Source organism: Silurus meridionalis, chromosome 12 (genome assembly GCF_014805685.1).
Source record: "Silurus meridionalis isolate SWU-2019-XX chromosome 12, ASM1480568v1, whole genome shotgun sequence".
Classification (NCBI taxonomy): domain Eukaryota; kingdom Metazoa; phylum Chordata; class Actinopteri; order Siluriformes; family Siluridae; genus Silurus; species Silurus meridionalis.
This window is the reverse complement of record NC_060895.1, coordinates 4,254,881-4,265,558: the sequence shown is the minus strand read 5'-3', so window position 1 is coordinate 4,265,558 and position 10,678 is coordinate 4,254,881. Positions and strand designations below refer to the sequence as shown.

Genomic DNA, 10,678 nt, shown 5'->3' with positions numbered 1-10,678 from the left:
TAAACATAATTAAACCATTTTCTTAGTAAATGGTAAGAGGTAAGAGCTATTGGGTAAAACACAAATGCCTTTGTTTGTCACCAGAAGTAGGAAAAACAATGAATCTGGAGTCAGGGAAGTCAGGGTATCAGCAAAGGATCATAGATCAACAGTCAGTTTAATACTAATGTGTTTCTTCAGAATTACTGAAGAATTTCAAGGCTCTTGTGTGGTTCCGCCTATTCTTTTAAAGTGTCTACAGATTTTGAGCAATGAATAATGAGGAGGAGCAACAGTATAAAACCAAACCTTGTTCCTCCTTTCCTCAGATGCAGTCATGGTTAAAATGCTTGCTGTTGTGGTGTTGTTTCTCTTTGCACTGAAATCTGCTACAACAATCAGATTAGATGGAAATGGGTACACAGATATTCTGGTTGTCATTAACCCTGCTGTACCAGAGAATGAAGAACTTCTAAATCAAATCAAGGTATTTATTAATTTATGTATATGTTGTAATCCTTTGAAACCGTTACAATTGTTCATTTAGTTTTGTAACTTGATTAACATTTCTAATAAGTTAAAATATGTATTTATTCTGTAAGTTGCTCTGGACAAGAGTGTCTGCCAAATGCTATCAATGTAAAGATATCTCTTATATTGTATGAAATAGAATTAAGCAGCCATACTCATATACTTCATAAATATCAATTGTGTGTTTTTTTTTTCGACCAAAAAACACTTTCATTATGCAAAAAAAAAAAAAAGTATTTTTTTAAAGATATGTTTTATGAAGTCTGCCTTTAAGTTTAAAGCAGCCAAGCAACCTATTTATACACAAAAAATTGTGGTTTCAATGTGTCTTGGCTTCATTTCTAGTATTTCAGGCCAACATTACAAATATTTCCCTGGAGGAAATATAAATTGTGAAAGGAAAGGAAAAGAAGAAAAAAGAAAAAAGAAAAGAGGAAAAAATAATTACAGAAAGTGTTTCCTCTCCTGTCACTTAGTAAATGTAGTGGAAATTAAACATTTTGCCAAAGTGAGAAAAGAAAAAAGGGCTTTTTATCTGAAACAAATTATTTCCTATTTAAAGTAAAAACTGACTATAGTAAAAAACTGAATAAAGGAGAAGAATATTTATTTACAATCATGGACTTTAAGATGAACCAGGCCAAAATAGTAAAACAATTCCTAATGCTAGTTTAATTAACCTTAAATGAATAATTTGAACATAAGGACATACATGCAAATCCTCCTCTGGCCTCCTCCTCCTCACCACCACCACAAAATTACAAAAAAAGGAACAGAAAACAAAAAAAAAATTATACTTTCGTCCTATTTTTGTTTTTGTTTTTAGGGGAACAGTTCATAATAATTAAAATCAGCATTTTTTTTTGATGAAAGCACCATAACGTTGTATTTTTTTACAACATATTTATCTAATTTTAAAGATTTAGCTAAATAAATTGGTAAATTGTTTGCAAATGACCCGTTTCTTTGGCTTTTGATCACTCAGACTTATCCTGACACATGTCTACTTCCTTCATAGGTGCCCTCCTCCCTAGATTCATCTGTTCCTCCCCTTTGTGCATGGCAATGCAATAATACGCTGTTGAAATCAAACTTTTTTTAATTGTTAAAATAGTTAAAAATTGTTCTTTGTCTGTCTTTTGTCTGTCTTTTATCCGCTGCATTTGCAATATAATATGTTATAGCACTGGGAATGAAAGGGTAACAGTATAAACAGTCTGTTTTTGCCTTTAAAAATATCTCTAAAATATTCTCTTTTGATTAAAACCAATTTGCTGTTTAAAGATTGATAATTACATTTATTTACATGCACAGATACATAATTTTTTTTCTACTATCTTTACAGAAAATGATTACCAGTGGATCAGAATATCTGTTTGAAGCTTTAGACAACAAGGTGTTTTTCAAGGAAGTGAAAATACTGGTACCACCAACCTGGACATCAGGAAAGTATGAGAAAGCAACAACAGAAACTTACAAAAAGGTACAATATTCATTCAGTTTTGGTTTAATATGCAGTACACAGAAGTACTTAACATTTTAGGAACATTTTAGAATTGTCCAAGTCCAAAAAGCCCTTCAAATAAACTGCTAGTCCTCGACTTTCACATTCTTTTGCAACTCACAAATATGTAATGTTGTAATAATGTGCACTTATAAAAAATTTTTTTGTCGTTTTTTTGACTGGCTTCGCTTTGCCCATTTTTAACGACTTAATGTGAAAATTTGATTATATTTTTGGTAAGATTTATGCAGAAATATAGCAAATTCTGAAGTTTTTCCCAACTTTTATGCAACACTGTACATGATATGGAGTAAATTTGCTGACTGTTTATTTATTTATTTATTGTGTGCTATTGAAAATAGCATGTATGTAAAAAAATAAAAATATATATACTAAATGTAAGGTATGAACCAATAATACATTTTATTTTTAGGGCAAAATAAGAATAGACGAATCATCTTTACAATATGGTAATGAGCCATATACTCATCAACCAGAAGGATGTGGACGTGAGGGTGAATACATTCATTTAACCCCAGATTTCTTGTTAAACAACCATATTTCTAAACCATATGGACCTAGAGGTAAGCCTAAACCTGTCTTAAACACACACACACACACACACACACACACACACACACACACACACAGAGCCCCTCATTGATTTTCATTGCTGTCAGAGTCGGGGCTTGATCTGGGGTTGACTGTTTGGGGTGGCAGACACAAACTCAGGAATGTAGGAAATCCTGCTTTTTTTTTTTTTTTATTGAGAATCCAAAAACCTAAAATTACAAAACAGCATCTAATCCACAAAATCATCTCCCGAATAAAATAATGAGGCAATGTGAGAATCAATAAAAACTAATGAAGGGCATAGGAATACAATGATGACATTTGGTGGCAAAAAACAGGAACACACAAGCAAAGAAAAATAAAAAAATAAAAATTGAAAAGAAACACACACACACACACACACACACACACACACAAAATGAAAAAAAAATTGATTATTTATTTTAGAAGTGATTTTTTTATGTGTTTGTTTTTTCATTTACATTTCAGAAAGGGTTTTTGTGCATGAATGGGCTCACCTCCGATGGGGAGTATTTGATGAATATAATAAGAAAGAGAAATATTACATTTCTGCTAATCGGTTTCGACCAACAAGGTTTTATTATCATTGTCTATAAAGACCAGACATTATTAAACATATATTATAACAATAGTTATAGCAATGTGTCATTTTTCTCTTTTCAGTTGCACTAACAATCTTTCTGGCCAGTGGAAGAAAATTCTTAATCAATCAACTTCGGTACCTTGCGAGTTGGATGCATCTGGCGCACTCACACCCGACTGTGAATTCCTCCCAGATGCGATGCAAACTACAAAATCCTCAATAATGTTCATGCCTAGCATACATTCTGTGAGTATATTGTTAAATATTTGATTGCTGAATGCTGACACAAGCAGGACATTGAAATTAGGATTTTGTTAAAATGGTTTCTAAAAACACTGAAAACACTTTATTTAACGCTGAAGCCTTTGTCATGTACACTGATTTTATTTCTTTGTAGGTAAAAGCTTTTTGTCGAGAGGAGGAACATAACTTAGAAGCCCCCAATGAGCAGAATAAACAGTGTGGAAAAGCAACACGTACAGTAATCTTTGAGGACTCGGTAGACAAGGATGCTCTTCACAATCTAAAGCCGCTGCCATCTGATCCACCCCCTCCTACATTCAAAGTCATACAGAGGGGACCTCGAGTCGTCTGTCTCATCCTTGACGTCTCGGGAAGCATGACTGTATGTTGCTAAAAAAAAAAAAAAAAAAAAAAAAGCATTATTACTGCATGATATATTTATTTTAGACAGCTACAGTTGTGTTCAAAATTATTCAACCCCCACTGAAATTGATTGTTTTGGTCGGTTTGACATTGATTATGATCATTCAGTCATCCTGCTTACAATTAAATCAAAGAGGCACGTGTAGGTCAGACAAATATAACATAACATTTATAATGAAATAACCACAAATGTCTTTTCTGAGCTCACATCATTATCAGTTTTATTCAACCCCCAAGTGACATTAAATCTTAGTACTTATAACTGTAAAAGGATGTTGTACTAACAGCTTTTAAACGTGAAGCATAGCTTGACACAAGCGTCTTGCAGCGATCTATGGGTATCTTCGCCCATTCATCATGGGCAAAAGCCTCCAGTTCAGTCACATTCTTAGGCTTGCGCACTGCAACTGCTTTCTTTAAGTCCCACCAGAGGTTCTCAATCGGATTTAAGTCTGGTGACTGCGATGGCCACTTCAAAATGTTCCAGCCTTTAATCTGCAACCATGCTCTAGTGGACTTGGAGGTATGCTTGGGATCATTGTCCTGTTGAAAGGTCCAACGTCTTCCAAGCCTCAGGTTTGTGACGGACTGCATCACATTGTCATTCAATATCTCCTGGTACTGAAGAGAATTCATGGTACCTTGCACACACTGAAGCTTCCCAGTACCTGCAGAAGCAAAACAGCCCCAAAGCATGATTGACCCCCCGCCATGCTTCACAGTAGGCAAGGTGTTCTTTTCTTCATAGGCCTTGTTCTTCCTCCTCCAAACATAGCGTTGATCCATGGGCCCAAACAGTTCTAATTTTGTTTCATCAGTCCACAGAACACTATCCCAAAACTTCTGTGGTTTGTCCACATGACTTTTGGCATACTGCAGTCGACTCTTCTTATTCTTTGGAGACAGCAAGGGGGTGCGCCTGGGAGTTCTGGCATGGAGGTCTTCATTACAAAGGGTGCGCCGTATTGTCTGAGCAGAAACTTCAGTACCCACATCTGACAAATCTTTTCTCAGTTCCTCGGCAGTCACATGGGGACTTTTCTCCACTCTACGCTTCAGGTAGCGCACAGCAGTCGAAGTCAGCATCTTCTTTCTGCCACGACCAGGTAGCGTTTCAACAGTGCCCTTTGCCTTGAATTTGCGAATGATGCTTCCTATGGTGTCTCTTGGTATGTTTAACATCTTTGCAATCTTCTTATAGCCATTGCCCTTCCTGTGAAGAGTAATCACCTGTTCTCTTGTCTTCCTGGACCATTCTCTTGACCTCACCATGTTTGTGAATGTCTAGAAGGAGCTGAGTATCACAGTCATTTTAAAGCTGCCTAATTGGTGCTTATTAGGCTTTATTGCTGCTCCCTGATATCCACAGGTGTTTTCAATACCTGATTGAAAACACTTAATTGAACCTCTGTTCTTCAGAGTGGTAGTCTTTAAGGGGTTGAATAATTATGTCAATGAAGAATTCACAAAAGAAACATTTACTACTGTATTACAAAACTAATTGATGTCATTTTAGTTGCATATGGTTCTTTAAGAAGTCCTTGTAGGATTTGATTCTGAATACAATTACAAATGTACACTAAATTCCCTAAAACCATTTACAGCATTGGGGGTTGAATAATTTTGAACACAACTGTATATTGGGATGATCATTATATAATATATAATCATTACATAAATAAATAAATCATTGGAGAAGAAATATCAAAGCATTGAAATAAACATTGTAAAATAGTGTATAAAGTGGAGAAGCTGTATTAGATAATAAAATGAATTGTTATGATTTTGTAAAAGGGTTAATTGATGTTATTTTATTTTGTTTGTATAGGGAGGGAGATTATCACTACTTCAGAAAGCTGCTGGAATTTTCTTAAACCAGATTATAAATGAACAAGAATATGTGGCTCTTGTGACTTTTAGTAGTAACGCTCAAATACTAACACATCTGACAAAAATAGAAGGACAGGCCACAAGAGACAAACTAATCAGCAAATTGCCCACAATTGCAGCTGGACAAACATTTATATGTAAAGGATTCAGAAAAGGCTTTGAGGTGAGACAGATGTGACAAAAGCTGCTACTTTTTCATTGACTGCACAGAAAATGTACTTTGCTCTAGAAATCTGTCTATGATGATATGATTTTTTTTTCAGGCCCTTCGAATGAACGATGGTGAAACATTAGGAAAGGAGATAATTTTTCTGACAGATGGGGAAGCAACTGATAATGTTTTAGATTGTTTGCAAGAATCTGTTAAAAGTGGTGCAATAATTCACACTGTAGCATTGGGACCAAATGCAGACAACACACTGAGAACCATGGCAGTGCAAACAGGTGAGAATTGTAGAATCAACAATTTTAGAATTTCACAGTTGCATTGATTAATTGCCTTCACTGAGTTGCCAATTATTATTTGAAACAGAGGGAATGTTTCATATTGCCAGCGAGATTTTAAGTTCCAATGATCTTGTGGATGCCTTTGCGTCAAAGATCACGTGGGATGGAAATCCATGCAAACAGCCCGTCCAGGTTAGTGATACACATTCACTGTGAGAAATCTCAAAATCAGATTATACACATTACATTTTTTACATTTCTTAACAGCTTGAAAGCACTGGAAAGCGTGTTGAAGATTGGTTCAATGGAACAGTTTCAATCGATCGGACTGTAGGAAACCGGACCACCTTTACATTACTATATGAAAGAAGTGCACCCACTGTGTATATACAATCACCAAGTGGTTTGGTTTATGATCAGAGACACACCACTAACAATGCTAACACAATCACTTTCACTGTTCCAGGAACTGCAGAGGTAAACCTTTTAGCTGTTATTTTGATGAAATGTTTTGTATTGCAATAAAAGTCAATTATTTGAAAATAATGTTATAAAAATTATTCAAATTTTTTTACCTATTTTTGCATGACAGGTGGGTGAATGGAAATACAGCTTCTTTAATAACGAAACATCTGCTCAGGAAGCAAGTTTATTAGTAATGAGTTGGGCAGTGTCTGAAGATATTCCCCCAATCACAGTTACAATCAGAATGAACCAGCAGACCAGTGATGGCACTAAACCCATGGTTGTGTTGGCTGCGGTCAGGCAGAATTATAATCCTGTGTTGGGGGCCAGTGTTTGGGTGCACCTGGAGTCAGATACGAGGAACTCATCTAAATTTCAGCTCCTTGATAATGGAGCAGGTAACAGTCAAATTTCAAATGTGAAATTGCATAAAATTATGTCTTTATTTGCAAGTGTGAGCTTGCATACAATATATATTTTATTTATTCATATTTAATATTCGATAAAACACATGCTGGACATTTTTCAGGATGTGATGTGTTCAGAGATGATGGCATCTACTCCAGATATTTTACAGAATTAAGATGTGGAAAATACAGTCTGAAAGTGAAAGTGGAATATCAACACGGAGCAGACCAGTTTTCTTTCTACAGACACAGTGGTGCTCTATATGTACCTGGATATGTTGTGGATGGTAAATATTTTCTTGCAGTATCACATCACATTATGCAAAGACTTTCCATAAATGGGGATGGGGAAAAAATGGTGTTGTTACCCTGCATGAATGTTGGGAATATGGTAAGTGTTTGGGAATACAGCATCAGAGATAGGGGTCATACATGTAGTCGCAGTTTCATCATGTTTAACAGATCATTGTTTTGGAAGTTAGATAACAAAGCTTTAATACAAATCCAGTGTCTTCTACTTATGAATGTCTTCTTTTTTTAAGTATACTGAAGCTGGAGAGGTGATATAATAGTGATGGTGTACACATATTAATCAGTATTGATTATTTTATTTGCATGAGAATGCTGCTTGCTAACAAGTTGGAAATTTTAGGAATGTGATCAATATTTCAACTGATATAGAGAAGTGGCATCAGTGGTTAAGTGTTACTTAAGGCATGGTTGACTTACAGCTGTCTGAGTTTGTATGTAATTATTGTACATGCATTTATCTGTATGCTTCTCTTCAAATAGAAAAAAATAACTGCCATTTGCATCTTCTTGTCAGGTAATGTGGAACTAAACCCTCCTCAGCCTGCAGTAAATGTGCAGTCAGTGAATGTTGGCAGGTTCACCAGAACAGGTACTGGAGAAAGTGTTGTAGTGGAAACCAATGCAGTTTCAAATTTCCCTCCAAACAAGATCACGGATCTGAGCGCAGAAATTCAGGAGGACACCGTGCTTCTCAGCTGGACATCTCCTGGTGAGGATTATGACCATGGAACAGGTGAGCACTCAAGCACTATACACTATACTGAAACTATACCAGCACCATGAAAAAAATCTGTAGTAGTATTACAGTAATTTATACTGGTACAAATAATGAGTTTTCTCACTCATGCCTTTTATATTCACATGTTACAGTTATGGCATTTGTCACATGCCCTTATTCAGAGCAACTTACAGTTATTACATTTGTAGACAACTTAGCAGCAGTTGATGGTTAAGAGACTTAAGCAATGGCAAATTGTTAGTGCTGGGATTTGTGCTCAAGACCTTTTAAGCCAAAGTCTTAACTACTTCCTATACCACTTTTATAGTATCTATAAACATTTATTTCTCACCAAATATGCTTCAATTCAGTTTAGTTTTATTTGTATAGCACTTGTATTGACAATTGTATTAACTCAAACAGCTTTACAGAGACAAGTGACATTTTTATTTACGTTCATGCATATAACTTTATCTCTAATGAACAAGCCAGGAAAAAAAGGAAACACCCCAAGATAGTATGAGAAAAATCTAGAAGAACCAGACTAATAATCCATCCAACCAGACTCTGAATCCATAGCATTTCTTTCTCTACAATTGAATTTAACAAAAAGTACAGCTTGTTTTATAGAGAAAGTTAAAACAAGAAAATTCCTGTCTCCTGCAGTCCTTTGTCCTGTTTTGAAAAATAAAATCAATACCTGACCAGTCAGAGACATTCCAGGAGAACAGTGTATTTCTAAAACAACAAAATAGTTCATAGCTAGTACACATTTTAAACTTTTATTAATTGTTTAAACTTTAACAAAGTGTTTAGTGTCTGTACACAACTGGAAATAATTTCGTTTGTTTCCAACAAAACAGGAAGCACAGTGGTGCAGTAGGTAGTTTTTCCACCTCACAGTATGAGTTGTCAGTTGAATCAGACACTTGACTTCATCATGCAGCAATGCAATGGACACAAAACACTGGTGTCCAGTTGCTCACCTAAATATTGGGGGTCTGCCACCAAATGTGCCATGTTCTAAATAGTTTAACACAAATAGACATGTATCTGTGTAAAAAAAAATAAAAGCAAAATTCTATTGCTTCATATTCATTTAATTTGAAGTCAGTTCAATTCAGCTTTATTTGTTTAGTGCTTGTATAATGGACACTGTCCCAAAGCAGCTTCATACAAATAAAGAGGTTCTCTAAATTTGAATTTAAATGTCAGTGCCTATAAGTTTAGTCCCTATAAGTTTATAATATACATATTTTGCTCACAAAACACATCATACCCTACCTTCCTACCTACCCAACTGGCTTTGCCATTCCAATGGAGGGTATTTAATATTTATTTTGTGAGTTAAAAAGGTTTTTTGTCAATATAAATCAAATCAAATTGTCTAAATGTTTTATTGTTTTTTTTCTTTAAAGCCCAATCCTATGATATCAGATGGAGTGAAGACCTGAAGATACTTCGAAACAACTTCAGCAGCTGTAATCCGGTGAACACTTCATCACTTCAGCCTCAGGAGTCAGGCTCAGCTGAACAGTACTCTTTCAAGGCTGATATTGAAATTGAAAATGATGCCACAATTTTTTGTGCTATTCAGTCAATGGACAAAGACTCAGCCAAGTCTGAGGTATCCAACATTGTTAGAGTATCCTGGGCCAAGCATGTCTCAGGTGACAGACCCTCAGCCATATCAAATCCAGGCCTAAATCTAAATGCTATTATCCTATCAGTCTGTGTGGTGGCCATAGTGGTATGTGTTATAATTGTGGTCACAAGGGCATTGAAAAAAAGAACACATTCATTTAACATTATTTAGAATAAAAACTGCAAGCTTGAACATTCAATTATTATGCAGTGCTCACATTTTATGTCTTTATATTATCTGTAATGCTGATTTTATCCAGGGGTCGGTTGTTTTCATGTTCCGTGCTCTATGCTGCTTGATCATATATTTAATTTACTTTATGATAAAACTTTATGATAAAAAAAAAAAACAATCACAGAGAAGAAAAATGCCACACGCTTCATGTATTAATAGCTTTTTATTTCAGTATTTATTGAAAGATGCATCACCTTGACCACAAGGAAAGTCAGTCAGTGGTGGTCTTTTAATTTAAATAAAATGTTTCCCCCATGTTCCCTAGTAGGAATAAAAAATGCAGAAATCACTCTAAATGCTTTTGCTTTTTGTGTAATGTTTTTCATTGTAAGTTTGTAAGAAATCATTTTATCAAAGAAAAATGTCTGCATAACTTCCTCAAACTTAATACAATTTTTAGATACTGTACTTCCTCCACTGTCCTCTTATTTGTATTGCCACCGAATTTGTATTTGAAAACCGTCAGATGCTGGTGTTCTCAGAAACACAGGAATCCATAATTAACATTTAAAAGCAAACAAACAAATAAATAAATGCTTCATTTAACAGAAACATTAGCACAATTAACCTGTTAGCCTTCGACACAGATTTTGGGACTTACAGCTGAAATGCCCTACCTAACTTTAAATGTTACTGATACTATGTCTGTTTCACACCTCCCCACCCAAATTTTAGGACTCATAGCTGAAAACACGTACCTAAC

General features: G+C 35.1%; 1 protein-coding gene across 1 annotated transcript; it reads left to right on the top strand.

Moving 5' to 3' along the window:
- Positions 1-314: 314 nt before the first annotated feature.
- On the top strand, positions 315-10,247 carry LOC124394246 (calcium-activated chloride channel regulator 1-like). The gene is made up of 14 exons (XM_046862380.1): positions 315-466; positions 1,856-1,993; positions 2,448-2,598; positions 3,077-3,182; positions 3,272-3,437; positions 3,589-3,816; positions 5,686-5,910; positions 6,011-6,191; positions 6,280-6,386; positions 6,462-6,671; positions 6,787-7,057; positions 7,189-7,353; positions 7,893-8,111; positions 9,515-10,247. Exons 1-14 carry the CDS (start codon positions 317-319, stop codon positions 9,910-9,912), a joined length of 2,715 nt encoding a protein of 904 aa, XP_046718336.1. The 5' UTR covers positions 315-316; the 3' UTR covers positions 9,913-10,247.
- The last annotated feature ends 431 nt before the right edge of the window (positions 10,248-10,678 follow it).

Bases quoted from the DNA above. Each gene is read 5' to 3' on its own strand.
- LOC124394246 (XM_046862380.1), top strand. From the start codon at position 317: ATGGTTAAAATGCTTGCTGTTGTGGTGTTGTTTCTCTTTGCACTGAAA. The intron at 5,911-6,010 runs GTGAGACAGATG...TTTTTTTTTCAG, and splicing joins GATTCAGAAAAGGCTTTGAG to GCCCTTCGAATGAACGATGG. The intron at 7,058-7,188 runs GTAACAGTCAAA...GACATTTTTCAG, and splicing joins GCTCCTTGATAATGGAGCAG to GATGTGATGTGTTCAGAGAT.